This window comes from Diceros bicornis, chromosome 20 (assembly GCF_020826845.1).
Source record: "Diceros bicornis minor isolate mBicDic1 chromosome 20, mDicBic1.mat.cur, whole genome shotgun sequence".
NCBI lineage: Eukaryota > Metazoa > Chordata > Mammalia > Perissodactyla > Rhinocerotidae > Diceros > Diceros bicornis.
Genome location: NC_080759.1, coordinates 6,744,492 through 6,771,995, shown reverse-complemented (window position 1 = coordinate 6,771,995; position 27,504 = coordinate 6,744,492). Strand labels below are relative to the sequence as shown.

At 52.2% G+C, this 27,504-nt stretch overlaps 2 protein-coding genes across 4 annotated transcripts in view; one reads left to right on the top strand and one right to left on the bottom strand.

Moving 5' to 3' along the window:
- The window catches only part of MAU2 (MAU2 sister chromatid cohesion factor), a 29,527-nt gene extending 12,973 nt beyond the window's left edge, over window positions 1–16,554 (bottom strand). For all 3 annotated transcript variants that reach the window (XM_058563879.1, XM_058563880.1, XM_058563881.1), the window contains exons 1-8: window positions 16,252–16,554; window positions 6,994–7,011; window positions 6,537–6,602; window positions 5,749–5,844; window positions 4,184–4,278; window positions 1,819–1,846; window positions 1,332–1,487; window positions 10–156 (exon numbers count right to left, since the gene is read on the bottom strand). In XM_058563879.1, the coding sequence (XP_058419862.1) occupies window positions 10–156; window positions 1,332–1,487; window positions 1,819–1,846; window positions 4,184–4,278; window positions 5,749–5,844; window positions 6,537–6,602; window positions 6,994–7,011; window positions 16,252–16,542 (897 nt within the window). In that variant the 5' untranslated portion in view covers window positions 16,543–16,554. The remainder of the gene's footprint in view (window positions 1–9; window positions 157–1,331; window positions 1,488–1,818; window positions 1,847–4,183; window positions 4,279–5,748; window positions 5,845–6,536; window positions 6,603–6,993; window positions 7,012–16,251) is intronic.
- Window positions 16,555–16,775: 221 nt separating this feature from the next.
- SUGP1 (SURP and G-patch domain containing 1) overlaps window positions 16,776–27,504 on the top strand; it is a 28,069-nt gene continuing 17,340 nt past the window's right edge. The window contains exons 1-6 of the mRNA XM_058563878.1: window positions 16,776–16,939; window positions 18,676–18,847; window positions 22,991–23,091; window positions 24,064–24,264; window positions 26,365–26,488; window positions 26,821–26,921. Coding sequence (XP_058419861.1) covers window positions 16,906–16,939; window positions 18,676–18,847; window positions 22,991–23,091; window positions 24,064–24,264; window positions 26,365–26,488; window positions 26,821–26,921 — 733 coding nt within the window. The 5' untranslated portion in view covers window positions 16,776–16,905. The remainder of the gene's footprint in view (window positions 16,940–18,675; window positions 18,848–22,990; window positions 23,092–24,063; window positions 24,265–26,364; window positions 26,489–26,820; window positions 26,922–27,504) is intronic.

The following is a 27,504-nucleotide window of genomic DNA, read 5'->3' as shown; positions in this document are numbered from 1 at the left end:
GGGACTTACCAGGTAGACAAGCACGCACATGTGCTCCTTGGGCAGCCAGTGGAAGAGGTCGGCGGGATTGCTGGGCAGGATCTCATCGTCATGCAGTGTGGAGATGGTCTGGATGCACTGCTGCAGCTGCTTCAGGCACGGCTTCACACTCTTCACCTACAGTGGGTGGGTGGCACCACACACCTGAGCACCCACCCACTGCCACCTGGTGCCAGGTCTCCATAGTGATGGCTCAACAGGCTCTGCCTGCCTAGTGATCTGTGAGCCCCTTCCTCCTGGGGGTTCCCGCCATGCCCACCACCTGCAGAAAGCCCACCTCCAAATGGGTCAGCTGGCTCTCAGGGCGAGGGGAAGGGCCAGGTGGGTCATCTGTGGGACTCAGACTCAGCCACTACCCAGTGGGCCTGACATGAAGGCCTAGGAGAGGCCTGACTCTGCATGAGCCATGTTTCCTCTTTCCTGCAGTGATCCTGAGGAGGCAGGACAGGGCCAGGGAGCTAGCAGTCACCCTCAAGGTGGGAAGCTGCCTCGCAGGCCTGGGAGCTCTGCAGGTGCCACAGTTCATACAGACTGGCCTCTCTGCACCAGGGAGCCCCACCCTGAGTCCCAGGAGACAGGTTATCTCCACGTTGTCAGCACCCCGTTAGAGTCTGCTCTGGGATCCTATAGGCTGAACACGGCATTCGGTCCAACAGGCAAAGGTGTGTGTGGGTGCGGGAACCGAGAAACCCCCTAACCAATAAGAGGCCCACTCAGTGCTTTCTGGGGCCCTCTCTGCCGCCAGGCTCCACCTGGCCTCCCAGCACCCCAGCCTCAAAAGCCAAAGTGTTCCCCCTCGCACAGGTACAGCCGCTCCCAACTACACAACGGTTATGGAGTTGAGTCTCGGACATGGCCAATCCCATCAGTCCCTACTCGAATCCCACAAAGCTGTCATCAGTTAAGGGGTGGTGGACAGACAATGCCTGAGCACCTGTCACGTGCCAGGCACCCTTGCCAGAATCCTCATGGTTTATTCTCACGGATTCCCCAAACTGTTCTTAGAGGTCTTCCACCGTTTACGCACTAGTGAACGTGTCACGCACTATGAATGTGTGACACCACGACTACTCCTGCCGTGAGGGCAGGAACAGGACAGACCCACTCTCGGAGCGCCCTGTACCTGCAGGAGCATAGCACTCACGCACGATGGGGCGTGTAGGAGGAGCTGAGCCCCAAATGACAGATGCGTGTTGTGGTCAGGAGATGACTACAGAGCTGTTGTCTCAGCCAGAGGCCTGCCCATGGTCTGCCTACTCCCCAGCAGCCCTCTTGCGAGAGGCGCTACATACCTGCCCAGCATCCAGGTAGTGGGTTACCTGGAGCACCAGGAAGAAGACGCGCAGAGATTCCTTCTGGATGGGGTTCCCCTGCCAGTTCTCGACTATCTGTCCACAGAGGGTCAGCAGTGGGTGGACTTCCTGCAACTTGCGCTCCATCAACAGCAGCTACAGAGGGAGAGGCACAGATGCTGGGAGCCCCTCCCAGTGCATAGGGCTGCCTGCCTGCCAAGGGATCTCTGGCACTGCATATGAAGGGCACAAAGCTGGCTGGAACCCGGGTCCAGGCAGCTCCAACCCAGGCTGCTCCTTCCTCAGCACAAATCCCACAACCTGGAATCTGAGTTTCACCTCTGAACCCAGCCAGGGCACCAGAGCTTCGCTCTCTTGGCTGCCCGAGGGGCCACACCATGGCAAGTGGGGGTGGTCTGCCCACACCCTGAGGGGACCTGGCCTCATGTCTGCCACACTGGCCCCATCCTGCCCAGCCTCAACTTACCATCCCTTTGCTGAGCAGGAACAGAGCCCTGGAAAATAGAGAAACAGAGTCAGTCTGTGAGGCCCAGGAGCCTTCTGGGATGACTGTGCCCCAAACGTTCACATGGACCCAACGTGCCACCTCAGGGAACAGTTAAGCAGATGACAGTAGCCCCTAGAGGTCCCCAATGAAGTTTGTTTTGTTTACAAGACTGCTCTACTTTGTCCTATTCGATGTCTCTTTACCTTTTTTGCCTGGTTTAAACAGTCATGAGGTTCAAGAGTCCAGAACGCATAAATGGGTACTCAGAAAGCAAGGAGGGGGGATGGCTCTGTGGTGTAGTGGTTAAGTGGGCGTGCTCCGCTGCTGGCGGCCGGGGTTTGGATCCCGGGCGTGCACCGACGCACCGCTTGTTAGGCCATGCTGTGGTGGCGTCCCACATAAAGTGGAGGAAGATCGGTGTGGATGTTAGCTCAGAGCCAGCCTTCCTCAGCAAAAAGAGGAGGATTCGCATGGATGTTAGCTCAGGGCTGATCTTCCTCACACACACACACCCAAAAAAGAAAGCGAGGAGGGGCAGGGTGCAGGATGGCCTGTCTGCCATGATCGCACTCTCGCTGACACAGCAGATTGTGGGTTCCAGTTGGTGGACAGCACAGAGTCGGGGCAAGTCAGCAGGCTGGGGCTGCTGAACCCAAATCTGTGCCTCACAGAGGCTTCTCCACACCGCCACTTCCTCGCTTGGGACTGGCCGAGCCCCCTTGGGTTCTCATGAGGGCTAAGGGGATGAACTCAGGAAGCCTCGGGCATGTCAGCAGCCACACCACCCGCCATCTCCACCTTCAGCAGGTGGCAAGGCCAGGAGATTCCTATTCTCTCTCTTGTTCAGAAAACAGCCAAAATAACCAGTGAGGGAGCCGAGGAGGCAGCTGCTGCCTTTACAAATGGCTGTGGGGCTGTGGTTGTGCAGAGCCCACAGGCCCCCAGCTTGTTCAACACCTAAGTCTTGGTCTCGCCAGTCTCGGCAAAGTCCTCGTGTGCTGTGGCCAGCACCCCATCAAGTAGGCACATTCTCCCCATTTTACAAGTGAGGAGACTGAGGTGGGGAGGTCACAGTCACATGGGTGAGAGACGTCTATGCTCCAGGCCACTGCGCCATTCCCTGTTGTTACCTCATGGCGTGGAGACTCTAGGATCTACCCATCTGCTGTTTGACTGTTGAAATCTAAGGCCCAGAACTTCACGTCAAGGTTCCCATGTTGTCACACAGAAGCACTCACTTGGAGACCCTATGTCCATGGTCAAAGGTTCTGGGCCAGGCGACCTGCAAGCGCCTTGTCCTGGTGGAGCCCACCCAGGCCGCCCTCCCACGGTGGCACAGAGGCCTGTCTGGGGACACTCATGAATGAACATGCACGGTGAGCAGCTGTTCCCATGCCCTGCAAGGTGTGTTACCATGGACCCAATGACGGCTGCAGCATGAGAGGGACAGGAAGGGCCAGACTGTGTGACAGCCATCACTCCAAGGCAGGGTGGCTCAGGGAACAAGACAGCCTGGGGGGAGCTGCATGGCCCCAAAGGTGCTCACAAATCTAGAGCTCAGAGAACGGAGTTGGGGACCATTTTGTCTCAACAACTCCATTGGATAACCTCAGGCCTCGTGTGATAGAACTTTCCAGAATCCCAATGCACACAACAGAATAAGAGCACTCTTGCCTGGAGTCTGTCTACTGAAGAGGATTCTTCTTTTGGGGGAAAAAAAGAGACAGACTAGAGGTCTGAACAGATGAAGTGCTGGTGCCTGTGACCCCTGACCCTTAACCCCAGAGCACCAGTCTCCAGATGGTCTGAGTAGTTTTGCATTTCATATGAATCTACGTCCCTTCTTTTATACAAACATCCACTTAGTCTGTCTCCTGTTGTGCATCTAAAAGCTCCTGGGTGTCTCCTGAGTGGGGACTCAGGGGGTCGCCTACAAGCACTGCCAAGCACGAAGCCCACATTCTTGGTGAGCACTGCTCTCGCATCTGTGCCATGAAGGAGAATGGCCCAGCAAACCTTCGGAAACTTTTTATTTCAAGAGATACTAGAAACGTGCAAGTGCTGATAGTGCCAAGAACGCTGGCTGCCCCTCACGCTCACAACAGACTCTCTAACTTCTTTTTCATGTGTGTGTGGTAACATTGGTTTATAACTCTCTAACTACCAATCATGAATTGATGGCGCAAGAGGCATCTCAGTACTGCTTTAATTTGCATGCCTCTTACCGTGCATTAGGGTGACCACCATTTCATGCTGAAATGTCAATTCTACTTGTTGTCCAGGATCAAGAAAGCCAAGCTCTCTCCAAGAATGAAGGGAAGGGGTGCAGGGAGAAGGTGCCTACCGTGTGTATTCAGATCCCACTACCCGGGCGTATTCGGCCCCCACGCCCAGAAGGTCGCAGGCTGACACCAGGTCTTTCTCAAGCGTGTGCAGTTGCTGAAAAGGAGAGAGAGCAATGACTCTCACTTCCAAACTCCTTGCATTACAGTACCTGAGCATACTGCTTTGCTGGCAAGTTAAAGTGAACTGCCCCACACGTCAACAAAATTGCCTGTCAGTTTTGAGCTAAATTAACCAAATGATCTCAACAACATTAATTGCTTTGGGTACAGAACTCCACTTCGCCTACAGTGTACATCATCTAAGCCCAATGGCACATAAAGCCAGCAGTTAACACTCATGGGCACAGACTTCCAGGGCTGCCCGTCACTAGGCGGATAGCCAGAGGGACCCCAAACAGGGAGGGACTCCCTCAGGGGTAGGTGTCCACAGGAGTTTCAAACATAGAAGCCTTAATAGGCTGAAAGGGACACCTAAAAAGCCTCAGTCAAGAACTTGGGCTCCTGTGTGCACATGGAGCCCACCAACTCTGTGACTTGAGGTAGGTGACTCACCACCTGGCCTGCTTCCTCGTCTGCCAAAAGGCACAAGTATGCATGGGAGGATTAAAGGAGGCAATGCTCGTGTGGGGCAGCAGTGAGCCTGGGGGGTGAGAAGGAAGGCCTCAGGAGCTCTGGCTGGGTGAGCTCTTCCCAGCAGGAGATTCTCTGAGTCACATCCTCCTGGGATGAGGGACTCCCGCAGAGGGCAGGGAGCATTTCCAGCTCAGGGCTCACACTGCATGCACAGGAAGATGATGGGGCTGTGTCACGGAGGGTGGGTGAGAGACAGGGTAGTGGGCAGGCTGGGTCGAGGACAGGAGAGGCTGGAGGCCGGCCAGTGATGGAGAGGTGTGGGCAGAGCCCAGGACAGAAGAGGTGCCCCTCACAGTAGAGCCTACTCGTCACCCTAGGCTTGCTGGCCCTGCCATTGCAGCAAGAAGGCCCAGCCCAGAGAGCCCCCCAACCTGAGCATCTCAGAAAACAGGGGCCGGGGCACCACCTATGTCTAAGGGAGTTGATGGGAGGTTCAGGGAGACCATGTGGAACCCAGGGTGAGGCGATGCCTCAGCAGCCCTGATCTGAAGGCTCTGGGAGACGAGGCTTGACTCGGGCATTTGCTGCCTAACAGTCAGTCTCTTGGAATCTCTGCACAGCTCTTATAAAGCACAGTTGGTCACCGGCAAGAAATTCTCCCTGAATTCAAATGAACACAGGCCAAAGGGAGCACCAAGAAGGAGGGGGACGTGAAGACAAGGCCCTGTGTCAGCCCCAGGGAGATGGGCACTCCTACCAGTCACCCTGGGGGTTGCTGAGAGTGAGGCCCGTGCTGGGGGGCCTGCTGAGGACATAGGCCGGAGGCGGCTTACGAGCAGCTTACAGAAACGTCTCCACCCACTCGCTGCAGCAGCCTGGGGAGGGCCTGTGTGTCCTGGAGTCTGCCTTTATTTGTACTCGGGGCAGGTGTGTCCCAAGGTCAAAGCCCTGCCAGGCACCCACAAGTCTCAGCCAGGCCCGCAGTACTCACAGCAAGCTGGAAGAGCAGCCGGCAGTGCCAGTACGGGGTCTGCTGTGAGATCTGGATCGCTTTCCGCAGCAGTGGCTTTGCTGCGTCGACAGAATTCTGAAAGGAAACAGTCAAGTTTGGGGAGGAAAAAACAAGCCAGCAAGCAAGCTGGATTCCTTATGCAGCAGCTGTGGCGCCAGAAGGCCACTCCTGTTCATGCTCATCAAAGTATTTGTGGGTTGCCAATTTACCTTATTAAAAGAGAAAAAGATATTTTATTAGACTCACTGACTGGAAAGTTTTTGCATTGCTCTTAAAATAACACCTCACTCACCTAACCTGAAAGCAGCTTTAGTTCAAAATCCTGAACAGTCAAAGTGGATGACAATTGTCATCTTTCTTGTTCTGCAACCAGAAAAGGGGGCCAGGGACCTGAAGCACGCACTCCCTGCCACCCAGGGAGCCTCACACGTAGCTGCTCAAAGTGAGGAAAGGTCATTCTCAGCTACACCTGAGATCAGGAACCAGATTAAGAAGATAAACTGCGTGGACTTGTTCGGGAACTAATCATCTTTAGCCTAGGAACGAGGCTGTTTTCCAACAGTCTTCAGAATGTTTTAGAAAAAGATTCTGCTAGCCCTCAATAGCAAGTGCTCAGCCACAGACGCCCCATGCCAGGGTGCAGGAGGTAGGAAAGTAACGAGAAGTGTTAAAAGCCAGGAGGGAGTCCACTCCTGACAGCACCAATTTGTCATGCCTTTGCTACAGGGAGAGGGACTTTGCTTTCAAAACCCTCCATATGTTCTTACCTCTTGACAGTATAATTCAGACAAAAGACTTGCTGCTTCAAACTTGACATCTTCAAACTGGGGGATCTAGTGACATCAGGTTAAGGAAGTACAGATGCTGCAAAAAAGGTCAGTTTAAAAGGCCACCGCCAGGGTTCTTACACTGTAGAGGCTGGTCGGACAGCACATCCTCGCCTGCTCTGAGACCCCAAGTTCATGTATTCCCCAGCAACCCCTGAGCTTGCTGCCGGCGGGTGTGGAGCTGAATGCTGGGGCACAATAAGGAGGACAGCACCCAAGGAGAGGCCACTGGGCCAAAGGGGCAGCCATGGCTGAGCAGGGATTCTCCAGCTGGTCTGTGGGGCAGAGCCTCAACCCTACTGTGCGAACGTCACAGTGGGGATTCAAGCTTATAATATATCCTTTCTTTCAAATGGAGCATTCTTTAAAGGGAACAGCAGCAACAAGAAAAGGATACTTGCTGTGATATCAACCACTGAAAGAAAAAAAAGAAAGAAGGATTAATCCTCAGCCAAACGCTTGGTGCCTGCTTACTGACTCCACTTTGGGGTTTACACAGGTTGTCCCATCACCAGAGGCTGCAGGCCAAGAGGGAAGGTAGCCTGCTCGGCCTGAGAGGGTGGGCTCGCTCTCCCTGCAATCCAGCGACCAGAACATGCCTGGGGGAGAGGGAACGAGCACGTGCTCCCCAACTGACAGGGGCTCCCTATTTCCAGGCTCCGGAGTCAGAGCCCCTCCCACTACAGCGGCAATGCTTCAGAAGGGGAAGGAGCGTAGAGGGGCCCCCATGTACCACTCACTGCAGTATGCCAGTAGTCAGCAAATCACGACACAGCAATCAATTACAAGAGAAGAGTGGGTCTGGGGGTATCAGTCCTTCCTGGAGAAGTAACATTTAAAAGCTGCTTGGAAATGAGCAAAGTTAACCTCAGAGAGGAGGGAGGAGCGCTTCAGGAAGGACTAGTATGGGCAGAGTCTGGCCGGGGGGTGGGGACGATTCCGAGACCCAAGCTCGCTGTCCCTCTCTCACACACATTGGGACACGCTTCAGACAACGACACATTCCCACTCAAGGACTACTGTACCCTGGAGCTCTACATGCCAACAGGAAGTAGTCAGGTCCCGTATCAGACCACCTAGAACACAAGCACATGCCTGACACTGTTTCCGCCAACCCTCTTGTCCCGCAAACATTCGCAGAGCCTTGGCAGTTATGTGAAGGCAAATCTGGAACTGAACAGAAGACCATGACTTGCCGTGCTCTGTGGAGAACAGCACGGGGAAAGGGTGTCTGGGGCTGGGCCTTGAAGAGTGAGGGTGTGGGAAGTGATGGCGGGGGGGGGCCCAGGCAAAGGGGGAGTGGGAGGTGCTCCAGGCAGAAAAGAGCCTTGAAAAAGGCACAGAAGGCCAGGGAGGTGAGGTTGGAAGGCCGGATGGGTCTCTGTGCTACTCATGTGGCAGCAGTGACTAGGGGTCAGAACGCCCCGATGTCAACCCTGGAGCCTGACCCAATCAGAGGCATAAAACAAAAGCACCCAATCAGATCCCAGTTTTAAGAGCATCCTGAATGTAGCAAAGAGAACATGGGAGAAGGAGGAGCTAGAGGGCCCACGGGGGCTGCTGGCATGGGAGGAGGGAAGGAGAAGGGGCCAGTGAGGCCTTGGGGAAGTCGCAAAAGAGACAGGGAAAGAACGAGCAGTTCCTGAGACCAGTTGCCAGCACGACACAAGTGGGCCAGCAGGGGGAGCTGTGGGAGAGGGGGAGGTTGAGAGAGAACGTAGAGAGCCACAGGATCCTGATACACATATCACGCAAGCAGGCACACGTGGAGCCCAGGCAAAAGGCACTCTGCAGACAACCTCCGTGTCCCCCCCCAAGTCCCCCCTGCAGCAGGGACAGGAGGGGCTCCGGGTCCCTGAAGAGACAGGGCCAGGGCTTGCTGCCAGAAGTATGGCCCAATAGGCGAGGCTCCTCAGCTGGAGGCCATCTATGGAGACAGCAGGGATGTGCCCAGCTCCAGCTACACGTGATGTCGATGAAGCTGGTAAACACAGAAGTCAGTCTGCTTTCTACACAAGCCATTCCTCCCCACCACGAAGGGCAGTTCAGCAAGAGAAGCTCCTGAAGGGCACCAATTGGGAAAGAGGGGACACCGTGGAGGAATCACGTGAGTGAAGAGGTGGGCTAGGGACATGTTAAGATCTGGTCCAACCCCGAGATTCTGTGGTTCCATGACTCAATCACCATGTGCAAGCCCTACCTCAGGTGAGGCCTCCATGCTGAAGGGGAGCCCTTCAGAGAGAGTACAGGGTGGATAAAGAGAGTTGACACACACAAGAAGCATTTCCCTTCCACTCACAGCTCCGGGTAGCTGGTTCTCAACAACTTGGCTAGGGTGGCCAAGGCAGAGCGGGCTAGGTAAACCTGCCACGCACAGCTGAGCTTTCAAGTCAGGCCTGGCTACGCCTCGTGACCTGTTATAAAGCTGACTCCATCTGTGTGTCATTGCACCCCAACAGAGGTGAGCAAGGTGATGAGACAAGAGGTGAAACCCCTCTGCTTGGGAGAAGAAGCCTTCCTTTCAAGTCTGGCCCATGGATGCTCTCCCTGCCACACAAGGCACACTCCAAATCCAGAAGTGAAGACAGCCCACAAAGGCACATCTGTGGTGGGTGTACTTTGAAGGGACATGTCCAGCTGCCCACTGCCTGGGGAGCACCCCACCGTTCCCACTTCTGCAGGGCCTTGGCCAGTGCCGCCAGGCTTAGGCCTACATGTGCCTAACGTCTCCTCATACCAAAGGCTTCTTATCCCTTTTCCTTTTGGGACTTTTGTGTGGTTAACATCTATTCAGTAGACACTTGAGCTGGACCCCACTGACATCTCTTCTTTACGAGCCAGATGTGTCTGTGATCAACTTCTGTCTCTGCCAGCTCTCTCTGTTTTCTGACATGAGGCCTGGAGAAAGAGCATCACATCTCCCTGGGGCCCTTACTGACCACTGGGCAAGCTGGGAGTAACTTGCCCAAGGGATCAAGACTCAAACCTTCTGAAAAGCCTTGTCCCCCAGCGTCAGTGGGTGTCGGGAAGGCTGCTCTGGGTGCAAGAAGACAGGGTTTGAGGTGTGGACCCACATGGGAGTTAGCAACACTCGAAGTCCTGGAGGAGCTGGATCCTAGTGGTCCTTAGCATGCATTCCCCAGGGGCATGACCTGCCGCCATTCTCTCATGCAGGTGCTGTGGCCCCCACTTCCAAGACACACAAATGGGGGACGTCAGCGCAAAGCCCATGATGCGCTTCCTCATGGTGTTGTATGCCCAGTGCCTAAAATGGGCTGACACACAGGAGGTGCTTGGGAAACACGTGTTGCATGAACGATGACTTTAGCATCACCAGGAAGTGAGGGCTTCCTTATGCGCAAATGGCCACAGAACTGAGGCTTATGCCTTTCAAACACAAAGCCCTAACTCCTAAATGGCATCAGACATCTCGCCCGGGCATCAGTGTCAGTGACGTCTTGAGCCATCCTCCCAAGATGACCCACTCCTGAAGCTGCAGGACTGGCCCTATGTCAAGGTGAGCCAGTCACTTCCCCAGGATTGTCAGTCAGATGCCAATCAAAAGACTTCGCTTTTGTATATTTGCAACATTTGCAACACAAATCCACAAATCAAAAATATAAAGACAATCAGAAAATACACCCAGTGGCTGGCATTGTGGTGCAGCAGTTAAGTTCACGTGTTCTGCTTCAGCGGCCCAGGGTTCACCGGTTTGGATCCTGGGCACGGACCTACTCACCGCTCATCAAGCCACGCTGAGGCAGTGTCCCACACAGAAAAACTAGAAGGACCTACAACTAGGATATACAACTATGTACTGGGGCTTTGGGGAGAAAAAAGAAAAAGAAAAAGAAGATTGGCAACAGATGTTAGCTCAGGGCCAAGCTTCCTCAAAAAAAAAAAAAAAAAAAAGAGCATTTTCTGTCTAATCATGTATTTAAAAAAAAAAAAAAGAAAATATATTCATCTCACAAATAAAGTATGTAGGATACCTTACCCAATGTCGCTAACTTACCCAAGGCTGTTACCTCATCATATGTTGTACTTTGTAACATTAAAATACAGCTTTTTTTGTGTGAGGAAGATCAGCCCTGAGCTAACATCCATGCCAATCCTCCTCTTTTTGCTGAGGAAGACCGGCCCTGAGCTAACATCTATTGTCAATCCTCCTCCTTTTTTTCCCCTTTTTCTCCCCAAAGCCCCAGTAGATAGTGGTATGTCATAGTTGCACATCCTTCTAGTTGCTGTATGTGGGAGGCCGCCTCAGCATGGCCGGACAAGCAGTGCGTCGGTGCGCGCCCGGGAACTGAACCTGGGCTGCCAGCAGTGGAGTGCACGCACTTAACCGCTAAGCCACGGGACCGGCCCCTAAAATACAGCTTTTATGTCTCCTTCCTCCTGCTACAATGGAAAGCAGCCCAAGTGAGAGGCCCCTCCCTCACTGCCAGCAGCCTGTAGATGTGAGGCCGGGATGTGAACAACCCTACCAGAAGCCCCTGGGGTCACTTTGCGGCTCTCAGAGAAAGCGAGGGTCACCACAGGGCCAGCATGCGCCCTGAGGGCTGGAAGGGCCTGGATCAGCACACTTCTCATGTCTAAAGGATGCAGTCCAGGGCTGAGAGCATTTCAAGGCTTTTTGATGGGCTGGCCTGGTGGCGTAGTGGTCAAGTTCGTGCACTCCACTTCGGCAGCCCTGGGTTCGCAGGTTCGAATCCCGGGCATGGACATATGCACTGCTCATCAAGCCATGCTGTGGTGGTGTCCCATATACAAAATAGAGGAAAGACAGGCACAGATGTTAGCTCAGGGCTAATCTTCCTCAGCAAAAAAGAGGAAGATTGGCTATGGATGTTAGCTCAGGGTCGATCTTCCTTACCAAAAAAAAAAAAAAAAAGCCTTTTTGTATCTCGAAACCAAGATAACTTTTTTTTTTTAAAGATTTTATTTATTTACTTTTCCCCCCCAAAGCCCCAGTAGATACTTGTTTGTCATAGCTGCACATCCCTCTAGTTGCTGTATGTGGGACGCAGCCTCAGCATGGCCAGAGAAGCGGTGTGTCAGTGCGTGCCCGGGATCCGAACCCCGGGCCGCCAGCAGCAGAGCGCGCGCACTTAACCGTAAGCCACGGGGCCGGCCCCAAGATAACTTTTTTTAAATCAGGTTTTTTAAACCACCAAAATATGTAGAAATAGTTATCAATTGCAACTCCTCTGGAAATAAAGCACAGCATTCAGGAGCCTCTTTCTGCTGTGTGACCATGACTACGAGGATCATCCTGCCAGCAAGTCAGAAGTGGTCTCTACTCCTGGGTTTGATGAGGATCCAACGTGACAGTGCCCCAAGAAGCAAGAATGCAGGGCCTGGCACGTAGAAGGTGCCAATGCTACAGTAATTCCCACGCAGGAACCAGAAGAATCGAGAGTTGGAGGGGAGTCAGTTGGTGGAACTGTAAAGTGATGGTTCCCAAACAGATTTCATATCCTGAAGTCAGAGGAGACTCAGAGAGTGAGAGTAAAGAGAAAGGCAATGAAAACAGGAGGAAACACAGATCACTCTTCCATGAAAACGCTTAATGCCAAGCTCTGTAAATGCATCTTCTGCACCAGGTTCTGCTCCCAGACGATACGGTATGGAATTTAGTAGGACACACTTGTGATCCCAAAGGATGAAAGAGCTGCTCCAGCTGTGCCTGATGATGAAAGGCCGAGCACTTGTGGCCTTAAGAAGAGAAAGGGAAGCATTTAATCACTTGCTGGGAAGGTAAGCCATAGACTCTGGGGTTAAACCTGGAAGCAGAATTAACCAGTGTCTGGCAAGCACAGTTCAGAGCTGCTCTCTAAGTCAGATGAGCAAAACCACCACTAAAAAGCAGCCCCGTTCCAAACGCACAGAGAAAAGCAAACACGGCATCGACATGGATGCCGCAGTCAGAAAAGACCACCGTCCAAAGAATGACTGCCTGGGCTACAGCAAAAATTGAACAATCCATTTCAGAGAAGTAGCATTTATTCCTTAGCGGCTTTCAAATCAGTAAAGTCTAAGGATGATGATGCACTTTCTAAGCCAAAGGATAAAGAGAATATGCGATCAAAAGTAAGAAAAATAAGAGGGAAAGAGATATACACCTAAGTACACACCTGCAGACTCCAATTCCACAACGGATGTGCAAATGACTGAATGGTCTGCTTGAAGGACAGTGTGAAAAGAAGACTGAAAATTCGCACAGCAATAGGTGTGCAGCAAGAGGAATGATAATAAGGTGAAAATGAAATAAAAAGGAACACAATCTGACAGAATCTGCAGAAACAGCTTCACAAATTTTCTAGCCAAGAGATTTGAGTAAACTGACACCCCTTACAATCATGAACTATTTACTCAAGGAGTCCCAGAGCAGCCAAGAATTCTGACAACACGTCCACATCACTGCCAAAACCACAATAAAAGAAGGAAGCCTTCCAGGGAAAATGTCCTGTCCTGCACCATGACAGCTACAGGATCTGCTGAGCAGACCCAGAGAGTGAGGCAGCCAGCAGGGCCTCTGAGGGCCTGCAGAGGCAGGTACCACTGGGAGATCAACAGCTGTGACCTCAATAAAGCTGCTGAGGAAAGAGAGAAACACCCTCCATGCCTCTGATGGGAACATTTAACAGACGATTTTTTCAAAGTAGGTAGAATTGATGAAGGAGATGGGTAAATATTTTATACATTCCTTTTAGAAAGCTTACAAATGCAGTTGAGGAGGCAGTTAGAAACCGACATAAGTAGATAAAAGGGTAAATAATCTAACCTTATATTTATATACATAAAAAACTGATTACCAAGGAGCTGAGTGTCTCCCTGAGTGAAAGCAAAAGACGATGAAAAGAACAGGGAAGTTGAATGTAGGACTGAGTTCAGAAGCCAATTACAAGTTTTCCCTATAGCACTTATAAGTTAGAGAAAATTAGTTCAGGAAAGGAACAGCAGGGGGAAGGATCAAGGGGAAAATAGTCATAAAATACTTGAGAGTCATTTTTTACAAATAAAATTTTTGTTACTCTGGGTTGGCTCCCTGAAAAGAAACTGGAATCTCTTTGGCCATTTGCTCTTTAGCGCTAGAAACTAGCAAACCATTTCTAAAAGGAGAACATATTACGATTCTTTATTGAGCTGGGAAAGGAAAGAATAAAAGTTGATAGCTGCCTGATTTGGGAAAGATGCACAACTGATAAAGAATGAAGATTAAAGAAAGCATGCTTGCATTGCAACCCAAAAGGAGATCACAAAGAACTGCAGAAGGAAAACAGCACAGAGAACGACACTTGAGTTGAAATCTGGACAAATTCCCCGGTGGGGATGCAACAGACAGAAAGAAAGGGATTTCCTGGTGGAATGTCAGTGTGAGCTATGGAGGGGACCCTGTGGCTCTGTGTAAGTCCCCACAAGTTTCAGGGTTCTGTAAAATCGAGGGAAGGCACTTTGCAAGGATAACGATTTAAATCATGGGTCCAAAAGCCAAGCAACTACAGGGAAGAAATCTGAGGCATGGCTTCTTCCACTCAACAGCACTGAGCAGGCAAAATGTGACAACGACACAGCAACTGTGAACCACTGGTAGAAACAGGCTAAATTCCATGCCCCATCCCATATATCCTCCCCCCACCGCAGGAGACCCTGACACCAACTGCTCATTGACAGGTCAGGCACTCCTTGGGATCAACCTGACACCCTGAGCAGTTCTCCAGGCTTGCTCCTCCCTCCCATTTAGGCCTCTACTCAAACGTCACACCCACAAATAGACTCCCTCACTACCTCTGCCAAAAATACCTCTCTGTCAACTCCATCCCTTCTCCCTGGTCCATATTTTTTATGGTTCTTATACCACAGCCTAACCTTTTACTAGATATTCATTGTCTGTCTCCTTCACTAAAACATAAGCTTAAGCGGGTGAGGACTGTTTTAGTCATCACTGATCCCGAGCACCTAGAATAGGGCTTGGCACCTGGTGTGAGCTGAATAAACGTCTGCTGAATGAATGAAAGAAAAAAGCTTCACGAAAACAATAGTGACTTATTGTCTTGGGATGGAACCTGGTGATCCTGAGCCTAGGTTTGAGCCCAGTTTTGTTAATAACGTTGTGTGGCTTTGGGCAAATCACTTCACCTGTCTGGGCCCATTCTGCCTCACTCCTGAAACAAGGAAGTTGATCGAGCAAGGACTAAAGTCCCCTCAACAAAACAAAGATTTGATATCTTCCAGGGGCAACTTGTTACTAGCCATGTGTAGGTTCAGATTCACCTCAGAACAATAAACTAAAAATCTCAGTTGATTCTATTCAAGAAGTCTCTCCTTGGGGCTGGCCCGGTGGTGCAAGCAGTTAAGTGCATGCACTCCGCTTCGGCAGCCCGGGGTTCGCAGGTTTGGGTCCCGGGCGCGCACCAACACACCGCTTGTTAAGCCATACTGTGGCAGCGTCCCATATAAAGTAGAGGAAGATGGGCACAGATGTTAGCTCAGGGCCAGTCTCAGAAAAAAGAGGACTGGCATCAGATGTTAGCTCAGGGCTGATCTTCCTCACAAAAAAAAATTTAAAAAAAAAGCAGAGGAAGATGGGCACGGATGTTAGCTCAGGGCCAATCTTCCTCAAGAAAAAAGGGGAGGATTGGCATCGGATGTTAGCTCAGGGCTAGTCCTTTTCACACACACACACACAAAATCTAAAGAAAAAAAAAAAAAGTCTGTCCTTTAAGTAGACTAAAGTTAGGTAAATGGGAAATGGAGGCGTGATCTGCCAGGAGTGCAGTGTTGCTGCGAGAAGAAACCACTCCACAGCCAGAAAAACAGCCACTTTCCCACCTTCCTTGGAATACTTAGATCCCACAAGTCAAGATGGGGGGATGGGGCCTGCCCCTTGAAGGGGATGGACTGGTGGATGGTGGCAGGAAAAGAAGTCACTGGTGGATACAGAGAAAGTAGAAGCTGTGAGATCCCCGCCTCCTTCAGCCCCTACTGAGCAACTGGTCCTGGAATCCAGACCCCCCCCCCAACCCCCGACTCAGTTCCACCTCTTTATAGGACTTCAAATCACCAACTCTAGGTCTCTGCCTCCCATCTATGACACTCCGCATTACTGATAGCGGTACAAAACCCTCCAGACCCTTATGAGACTTATGGGTCCAGGAAGGTTACACCTTCCTAGGTTTCCTGAGAGACCAAGCTTCAGATTCCCAAAGGATGGTTCCCCTATCCCCAGTCACTTCAGGAGAGAGCGTTCAGGCTGATGCTCCCAGGGCTGAGCCCTGAGGAGCTGGAAGCTGCAGGACCCACTGGCCGAACTGGGGCGTTCCCACAGGAGCCAACAGGCATCCTCCTGTTGATATCCTCCTGAAAACCTGAAGAATTTGGGCCTGTTGGTCCTGAGAAGAGGCAACTCGCGGAGCAACCTGGGCGGGGCTCTGCCTGTCACCAAACACGTTAACTAAGATGCGAGACAAGGCGCTCGGATTCCCTGAGAGGCAGGCGGCTTCGCGTCCCGCTGTCCGCGCAGAGGTCGCGCCCCGGGTCCCCGAGGACCGGCCTGGGCGCCCCCGCCCGCCGGGGGTCGCAGCCCGTGAACACAGGCGGCCCCACAAGGAGCCCGCGCCGCCTCGTTCCTCGCGGCCCGGCCCGCGCTCACCGCTTTCTCCAAGTGGCTGCGCGCCTGCTCGCTGTTCTTGGTGTGGTGGTAAAGCACGGAACCGAGCTGCAGGTGCGTGCGGGCCTCGATGCGCTGCGGCGGCTTGAAGGGGAACACGGCCTGCAGGCAGTGCACGCACAGGCGGATCTTGGGCGGGCTGGAAGTGCGGAAGTGCTCGGCGAAGCCCAGAAGCGCCAGGTACCACGATTCGGCCGCCTCGGCCTGCGCTGCCTGAGCCGCCGCCGCCGCCGCCGCCGCCGCCTGAGCCGCAGCTGCCGCCTGCGCCGCCATTTTGGCCTCCACAACAACAAGCCGCCGCCGCAGGGAGGCGGAAGCAGGCACGCGGGGCGGGGCCGGGCGCACCCCGCGTCTCTCGCGAGAGCTGTTGCACAGAGCATCCCGGAACATGTAGTTTGTTTTTGGAGGGCCGCGGCTCCGGGAAGGTATGAGAAAAGGCGACGGCCTCTAGTCTGCGGGACTGAGACTAGACATTGCCGATTGGCCAAGGTTTGCGTTCCTGGGGGGAAGACCCCAGGTGTCCATGCAGTGGCGGGGCGTGGCTGGCCGGCGCGGACTACATCTCCCATCAAGCCATGCGCAGTATAACTGGCCCTTCCTCCCACCGCAGGTGGCGCCGGAGGATTGTGGGATTGGATGAGTCTCAAGATGGACAACCGGGATGTTGCAGGTAATAGCCCACACCTCCCTTCAAGCGCTGGCTTGGGGCTTCTGGGCTCCGTGTCGCCGCTTTGCCCTCCTGTCGGGCCTGCCCTAACCCGCCGGCCCCTCGCCTAAGCCTTTGGGCGACCCGAAGCGATGGCTTCTGCACCTCCCCCGTCTCCCGAGACCCCAGACCCCAGTTGCTGCCCTTGTCCCCGCCTGGTGTGTTGAGGGCGCCCGGGTCTCTCTAAAGGCCGCCACCTGGCTCTTCCCTGCGCCCGCTTTCCGAAATAACCGCCTTGAGGGCTGCCCTGAGCTCCGCTCCCCGAAACAGCGGCAACCTTGGGCTGTCCCGCGCCCCTCTCTGTAGCAGGTGCCGTCTGGCCAGTGTCCCGCTTTCTAGAAAAGCTGCTTTTCCGAAATGCTCTCGGACTTCTTGTACGCATCTGCCTGGGTCTTTCGAGCCCCTCCTTCACTACAAGGCTTGCCATTCCCTGTCTCCCAGCCCTAGCCCCGCTAGGCTGGGATGCATTCACGCATTCAGCAAATACTCACTGTGTGCCAGGCACTGTGCTAGGCGCTGGGGATGCAGTGGTAACCAAAACAGTGCCCTGTTTAGTAGAAAAGGTTATTTTCTGCTAGGGTGTCACATAATGCACCAAAGAGGAAATATTTACAGAGAGAGGGTTTTAATGATCTGAAAGAGTGGGGGTGGAGTCTGCTGATACTGGGTGGTCAAGGAAGGCCTCTTTGAGCAGAAGACGTTTGAGATGAGAACTTGCCAGCTATGGGAAGGCCTGGAGGGTAGAGCCTTCTACGCAGAGGGAGGGACAGCAAGTGCAAATGCCTTGGGGTGGGATGGGCTTGTCATTTTGAAGAATGTCAAGGATGAAATGGAAGTGGGGAGGGGAACCATCCCTGGAAGGGCCTTGACAAGCAACTTTCAGAATTTTGATTTTATTCGAATTGCCACTGGGAACCTTCAAGATGTCTTCTTCAACTCCACAGCTACCATCCTTGTCTGAAGACAACATTGTCTTTTGCTTGGAGCCAGCAAGCCTCCTCATTGGCCTCCTTGCTGCCTATGCACTCTCTCCAATCAGTACCCAGAATAATCTTAAAAATAAAAATACCAGTTGGATCTTGTTAGCTTAATACTTCCCCGTTGCCTCCTAAAGCTCTTAAAGTAGAGCCCAGACTCCCTATTGTGCCCTGCCATGCGCATCCCTGGAGTGGACCACTCTGGCCACACTGGACCCTTGCTGGTCCTTGGGTGCTCCAGGCTTCTTCTAGCCTTGGGTTTTTGCATTTGCTCCTTACTTTGCCCAGATCGTGCCCCATCTGGCTTTTCAGGAGGCTGGCTCTTTGTCTTTCTGGTTTTAGCTTAAAGGTCCCCACTTCTAATGGTTATTTTCTGGCTGCCCTAGCTGTATAGGCGCTCTGCTGCTATTCTTTCTCACCCCTTTTGGTTTTCAGCAGAGAGCTCTTATCATGATTTTGCAGCTACTTTTTTGTTATGAGTCTATTGTCTCCCCAGCTAGAGGTGAGTCCCACATGGGCAGAGGCCCCGTCTCTCTCGTTTGGCACCTAGTACAGCACCTGGTACATAGTTTGGTAAATGTTTGCTGAATAAATGAATGGATGTATGAATGTCAATCTGAATATGAGATGCTGCAAGGCAGCAACTGGCCTGCTCCTGTAGCTGCTGCTGTGCATGTTTGTGGAGCGAAGGTGATTTCTGATGTGCTTCTTTTCCCTCCCCAGGAAAGGCTAACCGGTGGTTTGGGGTTGCTCCTCCCAAGTCTGGAAAAATGAACATGAACATCCTTCATCAGGAAGAGCTCATTGCTCAGAAGAAACGGGAAATTGAAGCCAAAATGGAGCAGAAAGCCAAGCAGAATCAGATGGCCAGCCCTCAAGCCCCGCATCCTGGCGAGTGAGTGCCCCCTGAGGCTGGAATGAGGTCATAGAGGGTCATCGGGCAGAGGGTTTTGCTTGTGAGAGCAGTCAGGGTGTACCTGCACCTGGCCACAGCCTGATAATGCAAGGAGTGACACAGGTGCTCTCTTTCAAGAGGTGTAGTGTGGCAGAAGAGAAACAAGGGGTGTGTGGGAGCCCAGAGAATGGCCTGCCAACTCCTTCACTTGGCAGTTATTTACTGCTGACCAGGGACTAGGGGTGTAGCATGAAGCAAAAACCTAGACTCTGTCTCTGCTTTTACTCTGACTGGTTCACAGTGTGCTAGCAAAGGGGGTGCCAGTTCTACCCCTAGAGCTGCTGCTGGGTAACTTAAAGCAGTGTGTTCCCAGATGCAGTGGCCACCATAGGGGCGCAGAAGAAGCTTTACAGTCTGAAGGCCCAGGCAGAGCCAGCCCGTTGAGGAAGCAGGGAAAGGCCTGCCTGGCAGAGGGCAGGAAGGGGAGGGAGCCCTTGTGTGTCAAGCAGCCCGAGCTGCTGCACCAAAGGGGCTGTTCTGGAGGTAGGCAGGAGGTAGCTCAGGCAGGGTTTCCTCCTGCCTGTCCTGAGAAATGCTAAGGCCACCCAAGAGTTTTGAGCACAGGTGATGTGATCAGAGTGACAGCATCCAAGAATTTCAGGCTGGACATTGATAATCAGAGAGGCAGGCCCCTTCCTCTGTGGTCTGAAGTGTAGAGCATGTTAACCTTTCACAAAGCTGTGTCCTAGCTCTCACCTCTTCTTTTTTTTTTTTGGTGAGGAAGATTGCCCCTGAACTAACATCTGTGCCCATCCTCCTCTATTTTGTATACGGGACATCACCACAGCATGGCTTGATGAGCGGTACATAGGTCTGTGCCTGGGATCTGAACCTGTGAACCCTGGGCCGCTGAAGCAGAGTGCGTGAACTTAACCACTATGCCACTGGGCTGGCCCCTCTCACCTTTTTTAAGAGTCTGTGGCTTCTCCTTGAAGGCAGGACTTAGATCTTACTCCTGCTGGAACCCAGGGCCTGGCACCACCAGGGTGCTCAGGAATGTGGGCACTGGATGTTGAGTGATCTGTCAGTGGATGGGCTCGTGAGCTCTTGCCCCTGGGGTTATGGAAGAACTTGGACCAAGATGAGACGGGCCCTGGAGGATGGCTTCCAAGAGGGTCTCCTGGAGGCAGCCGTGTCCTGGTGCCAGGATCAGGCAGCTGAAAGGGAACATCACGTGGGTGGGTGCATAGTACAGGTAGCTTTGGAAATAAGGTGGTTTTCCCCATTGTAAAAGCATAGAACACCAAAATTTAGAATTTCTTGCTGAATAAGAAACATTCAAGTTGTCTCAAGACAACCATTTTGATATATTCCCTTCCTGTCTTTGCTTTGTTTCACGAAGTTGTGATCAATTTCATGTGCTGCTTTTCCCCCCACTTTTTATTTCTTTATTTTTCTTGGTGAGGAAGATCAGCCCTGAGCTAATATCTGTTGCCAATCCTCCTCTTTTTGCTGAGGAAGATTGGCCCTGGGTTAACATCCATGCCCATGTTCCTCTACTTTATATGTGGGACGCCTGCCATAGCGTCGCTTGGTAGGTGGTGTGTAGGTCTGTGCCTGGGATCCAAACCTGCGAACCCTGGGCCCCTGAAGCGGATCACACAAACTTAACCACTATCCCACCAGGCTGGCTCCTCCCCCCACTTTTTAAAAGACAGGCTTTCCTTGCATTACAACTCTTTATAACCCTCATAGTCTTTAAGTTTTATTTATTCTTATTGAGATATAATTTACGTGCCATAAAATTGACCTTTCAAACTGTATAATTTAGTGACTTTTAACATATTCACAGAGTCAAGCAACTATCACCACTATCTAATTCGAGAAAATTTCCATCACCCTGAAAAGAAACCCCGACCCCATGAGCAGTCACTCCCCATTCCCCCTCCCCAAGCCCCTGGCAATACTAATCTACTTTCTGACTCCACGGATTTACCTGTTCTAGATACTTCATATAATATGTGGCCTTTTGTGTCTGACTTCTTTCGTTGGACGTAATGCTTTCAAGGTTCATCACTTTGTAGCATGTGTCAGGACTTCATTCCTTTTTATGGCAGAATAATATTCCATTGTGTGGATGAACCACGTTTTATCTGTTCAAGAGCCAGCATTTTTAACAGCTACGTAATATCCCCTACTGTTTGTTACAGGTGGTGGTTCAGTGGGATTCATTTGCTGACTTGCTGCTGCCCCGAGGTGTTTTCTCTTTTTTTCTTTTTTTTTTTTTTTTGTGAGGAAGATCAGCCCTGAGCTAACATCCGTGCCAATCCTCCTCTTTTTGTTGAGGAAGACGGGCCCTGAGCTAACGTCTATTGCCAACCCTCCTCCTTTTTTTCCCTTTTTCTCCCCAAAGCCCCAGTAGATAGTTGTATGTCCTAGTTGCACATCCTTCTAGTTGCTGTATGTGGGACGCCACCTCAGCATGGCCAGGCAAGTGGTGCGTCAGTGCGCACCCGGGATCCAAACCCGGGCCGCCAGTAGCAGAGCGCGTGCACTTAACCGCTAAGCCATGGGGCCGGCCCCCCAGATGTTTTCTTGTCTTTCATCATCCCTATCTTCTCATCCCTCCCGAGGGAGGTGCACACAGTGTGAGGACAGGCCAAGGGTCACCAGAAGGCCCTACTTGTTTAATGCCAAGGCTGGTAATCAGCAGAACCTTCTCTTTCACATAAAATAACTTTTACTGGCTTTTTTTTTTTTAACATTAAAGGTAATTCATATATGTGGTAGAAAATCTGGGAAATAGAGAAGAAAATGAGGAAAAACCAAAATCAGTTATAACCCTACAACCCCAAGACAAGTGCTGGTTGCATTTTGATGGGTTTTTCTAACAATTTTCAATTCAAATATATTTTGTCTTAAGTAGGACCATATTGTAGATATTGTTTTATAGCCTACCTTTTTGTTTTTCATTTAATGTTGTACTTGATTGCTTTATCTCTAAAATGTTAACTTTTCAGGGCCGCTTCATCTGCTGTCGTCATTTCCCATAATTTATTTAACCAGTGCCCCTTGTTGACCACTTGGGTTGTTTCCATTTTTAGTTCATTAGAACAGATATTTAGGAGGATAAAACTGGATTTAAAGGAAAAAGGCTAGACCTGTGGGCTCCCTGAGCTTTTACCAATTAATGGGTGTGTCTGTGTGGCAAGATGTTGTGCAGCCTTGAAAAGCAGTATGTGTGAGGAATTTCTGAGGTTGGGGCAGGATGGTGTGTTATGGTAGGAAGTGGAAGAAACAGGATATGTACTATGATCACAGCCTTATTTTCTTCTATTTCTTAATTTAGGGGGCAAATCAAAGAAATATACTGAGGTGTTAATAGTGGTTATTGCGAAATGAGACTTTTTTGGCGTTTTCTCTTTGCTTTCTATTTCTGTGCATTCTTATTTGCTCATAAAGAGCCTCTATTACTTTTATGATAGGGAGAAACGAATTTGAATTAAACATTTAGGCCCTTAGGTTTGCTTTTGTGCTGATTTGTTAAAAATAGATTTTTAAAAAAATTTTAAAAGTAGAACACTTTGCAAAAAGAAAAGAGAGAAAGTAAAAATAATAAATAAAATTCCTCTGTAAGTCTCCCACCAAGAGATTGCTTTGGGTGTTTTCCTGTGCACATGTGATACCACAGAAGTGCTGGCTGACCCAGGCCCAGAGCCGCAGTCACACAAGGGGACAGACACACAGGCCCTGCCTTGGAGAACTCTGAAGCCTAGCTGGGAAGATAGATATGGGAGCCAGTAACAGCCCAGATAATTAGTTAACAACAGGTATGACAGGTGCTGTCCAGGAGGAGAGCAGGTGGTTCTGAGCCGTCTTGTCCGGGAGGCCATTTGGACCTGGAGGGTCAATATTCTGGTAGAGATAACATCAATACATGTAATATTGCTTTGACGAGAACAAAATTGTTCCCAACTTACTACTCTGAAGGCTGCCCTGTGCACTTAGTAGTCCCCAGATATCTTTGGGGGCTGGTTTTGGGTGCCACTAGGCAAGAATGCTGGGGTGGGTGTGGGGCCAAGATGGATGAGGCGTGCTCCCCCCAACTTGAGGCTTACCCTTTCTATCCTGTCTTGGGTCTAGAATTGTGAATGCACACAACTCTTCCATTTCCAACAAGTTTGCCAACGATGGCAGCTTCTTGCAGCAGTTTCTGAAGTTGCAGAAGGCACAGACTAGCACAGGTGAGTGCGGTCACCCCTGTCCCAGCTCCTGCTTGGGCTCACCAGCCAGCTCTCTCCCCGTGGTGGTCCCCAGGCACCTCAGAAATGGCAGGCCGCTCTTCAGACTCGTTCCTCTCATCCCACATTCATTGAGTGCCCTCCTTCCACCCTTCGCCATCCTAAACGCTCAGGGGGAAAGCACAGACCCTGCCCTCGAAGTGCTCACCCTGTAGGAGTGGAGACAGATAAGCCAGGTTTCACTCCAGGGGAGTAGGGGCCATGAGTAAGCATGCCGCAGGTGCAAGGAACGGGGACCCCCATCCACCGACGGGGGTGCTGCCTGCCCCATAGGGGCCTCATGGGACATGCCAGTTGTGAGAATCACCACCCACAGGGAACCCATCCGTATCGATGGTTGTGCAATTTACTAGTAAAAGCTCATTTTTACTTTGAGAAAGTTGCTGGTGAAACAGCTGACCTTTGTCAGGTTTCCTGGAACAGCTAAAAGAGTTAACCCAAGGCCAAATTTGCCCACAGAGAAGGAGGGTGGCCTGTATAAGCCCTTCATGACAGGGTCTCAGGTCACCAGCTATGTTTGAAAAGCTCCAAATAGGCTGGCGTCAGCTCGCCATTGACAGAGGGAATGGTTGTAAACTGGGTGCGAGGATTCAGGTCTCATCTGGCAGAGCCTCTGCATCCCTGGGCTATGGGTACAGGCGTTAGGGGAGCCTCTGGCCAGAGCTGCTGCCTGCAGAGCCACAGCCTGTCCTCCTTGGGCTGAGTGACCACAAAAAGTCATGCATCTCTGAGCCTCAATGTCCTCATCAGTAAAATGGGGCTGGCGTCCTCTCTGAGCGTGCACCACCCGCGAGGCACTGGGCCGGAAGCCAAGGACTCAGCCCCCGGGAGTCTCACAGCACACGGGTTAGGCAGGAAGACGGAGAAACGTGTGTTGCAGACCTTGAGTGCTGATATCCTTCCTTCCTTCCCAAGATGCCCCCCCCAGTGTGCCCAGCGCCCCGCCTCGCGTGCTCCCCCGTGCTGCAAAGAGGCCCCCCCTCATCAGCAGCCCACCAGGCCAGGTGAAGAACTATGTGCATGCCAAGCAGCTGCCTGTGGCCAGCCGCCCGAGCGTCTTCCAGTCTCCCGACGAGGATGAGGAGGAGGACTACGAGCAGTGGCTGGAGATCAAAGGTAAGGTGCTTCCACCACCACCTCTCCAGCTCCGTGGGCAGGGTCACAGCCAGTGGGAAAAGCACGGCCAGGGGTGTGGGTGCTTGGGACCGCAAACGGGGAAGCCACCAGGTCTCCGGGCTGAGCCGAGGACCAGGGTGGGGCCCTCTGGGGTGAGAGAGGTGAAGGAAGGGGTGGGGAGGGGTGGGAGGGGAGCATGGAGGGGCTGCAGCGTGTGGGCTTCATCCTGGGAGCTGTGGGACCCATTGTTCACTCATGTGGGGGCTGGTCTCCAGCCAGGGCAGGGGCATTCTCAGGGGAGTGTTCACTGGTACCTCCTCGTCCAACAAGAGAGGAGGAGCTTCCGAAGCTCCCAGCCTGGCACGCACCCTCCAAGCCCTCTGAGGCCCAGAGGCACTGCTCTCCCATGCAGGTTATCTGTCTCCACCAGTTTGGGCCAGAGGTACACGCCTGCAGGTTGGAGGGTGCACTCTCCTGCCCAGGGAAGGGTGGTTGTTGGCCTTGGATGAGCTAGTCCAGGCCCCATGGGGTAGGAGGGCAGAAGGTGGCAGTGGCAGCCCTCCTAGTGCTTCCAGCCTCGTCCACGGTTATAACGAGGCCTCAGTGCCACCTGAGCCATGTGGAGTCCTGGGCCTGAACCACCTCTGCTCCAGGCTGGCTGGCACGGACATGTCACCTTGACAGTGAGGATAGGCTGAAGTGACCATATGGTCATGCCATGACAACATCTAGACCCCTTGCTCTGGATGAGGGTGCTGGCTTCAGGCCATGCATCTGAGCAGACCAGTGGCCAACCTGGAACCTTGGAGCATTAGTCAGAACAGAGCCAGGGAAGGTGGTGTTTCCTGAGAGAGGTGCCCTGGCAGCTCTGAGAGTACCCTGCTGGGAATCACTGCTTTGTGAGGGGCAGCAGGTATCTCAAGGCTCTTGAGGCCTGTTATGGCCTGCTGTTGATGTGGCCTCAGAAAAGCAGCTGTGCTTGTAAACAGAGATGAGGTCAGGGTCATTGCTAGGCCCACAGGAGGATGGCGAGGATAGGGGGAAATGTGGGTACAGAATGTCCCTGGGACCTCTTGAGGCTCCTCCTCAAGCAGCATGTGGTGGGCCCCCCCACCCCAAGCTTCCTGGCAGCCCAAGCAATCAGGGAAATAAGCTGGTTGCAGGCTCAGTGTCTAGCCCTGTTACCAAAGGGAGCAAACGTTCCTAGGCACTGACTGACAGTGAGAAATTTCTCCTGGGAGTTATCCTTCTAAAAGGGACCTGAGCTGTATAGTGGCTGACAGATGGCTTCAGAAACAGGCCAGCGATAAATACAAAAGCAAGTTCCACATGGCTCAAAGCAGAGGCTAATACAAATACAAAAATATATCTTTATAGCTCTGTTCACTGAAAAGGCCCTGAGGTAATGATTAAGCCCGTTGCAGTGAGCGTCCCTAGCGCCCAGATGGTGGTCTGGAAACACTTACTCACCGAAACCAGGACTTCTTGGAGAAATGACTGGCTCTAGGCCTGGGCAGGAAGTGCATGAAATGATCCTGGAGCATCCTGTCCCAGCAGATAGCGAGGAGGCCATCAGAGACGCCTGGGGTCATGCCCAAAAACCTCAGGAGCCAGCTTGAAGAGGCTCTACCGGCCACAGAGGGGACGATTGAGCTTCTGTGATGACATTAATTGCAGTGGATTGAAACCCACCCGATGTGTTTAAATCAGAGTTTGTAATGATGTTTTAAAAAAGAATTTGTCATCTTTGAAGGACAAAAGGGAACCAATTTATTATACTGAACACTGGTAAATAAAAGAAGCATTCCAAAAAAAAGGGGGAGGCTGGCAATGATTTCCGACGTGTCCCCCCAGCCTGGGGATCGGCTCAAACTCAGAGGCTCACACACTTCTCTCCCGCCCAGTGTGTCTCGCAAAGACTGTTTAGACCGACTCCCCGCTCGTCACAGTGCTGTGTGCATGGACTCAGGACGCCCAACAACCTCCCGCATTTCACCCTCTTCTCCCCCCACCCCTCTGTCGTTGTGGTCCGTAGAGAGAGTGTGCCTGTTGACTGTGGGGTGTGTGAGTTGAACCCCAGTACTGACAGCCTCCTTAAAGTTTCACCCCCAGAGGGAGCCGAGACTCGGAAAGTGATAGAGAAATTGGCCCGGTTTGTGGCAGAAGGAGGCCCCGAGTTAGAAAAAGTAGCTATGGAGAACTACAAGGATAACCCGGCATTTTCGTAAGTATTTCTGGGAGGGTAAGGCCACTGCTACTTAATGTTCTTGCCGCATGGTAGTATGTGCAGACGTTCTTGTTGAAACCGTAGTAGCAACTGAGGCTGGCTGGGGCTGGGTGCTTGCTTGCATGGGCCAGACGCTGTTCCAGATGCTTTCTGATTTACACCAGAGGTTGCAAGGGGCTCCCGTGTTGTGCAGAAACTTACTTTGGGCCGGACAAGACGTCTCTGTTTGTCAGCTTGCTTTTGCTCAACATGTCTTCAGAAGCTGCACAGGTCCACCTGTCCTCGTTACTCATCTTCCTCTCTCTCTCTTTTTCAAAACTCCTCTCCAGGTTTTTGCATGATAAGAATAGCAGGGAATTCCTCTACTACAGAAAGAAGGTGGCTGAGATAAGAAAGGAAGCACAGAAGTTGCAGGCAGCCTGTCAGAAAGGTAGGTGGGTGGAGAGGGTGGGAGGTTTGGGGAGGTGTGTGGACAAACCGTGCCCCATGGGGCGTTCCTGGGAGGCTGCCGTGGTGTGGGGTGGTGCCAACGGCCCAGGTCTATGCCTCCCAGGTAGCTGGGGTCACGTTTGGGCCTGTATCGCCCTCCTCTCCAATGCTCTGAGGAGTGGGGAAGTCTGAGGGCCAAGGTCAAGGTCGTGTCCAGGAACTCAGCCCTGTACCTGTAAAGGGGGCCGAGGGTTGGAACACTTGCCTGTTGGTTCATGGTCATTTTAACAAGTGTTGATGAGCACCAGCTGCATGCCAGGCACAGAGAACACCTAGGGACAAATGTAGTGCCTGACACTTGGGGAGGGGGGCCTGGAGGACAGAAACAATCAGCTGGTGAGATCCTGGTGGGATGAGTGTGGGGAGGGAGGAATGCTAGCTGGTCTCCAGCTGTGATGAAGTAAAATCCCAGCCAGGTGCAGGAGAAGAGGGGGAGGGTAGGGAGGAGATTGATGTTTAGGCTGAACGGGGGCCTTTGAACATGTGACCTCTGAACATAGGTCACTTCATTGTATCTGTCGCCT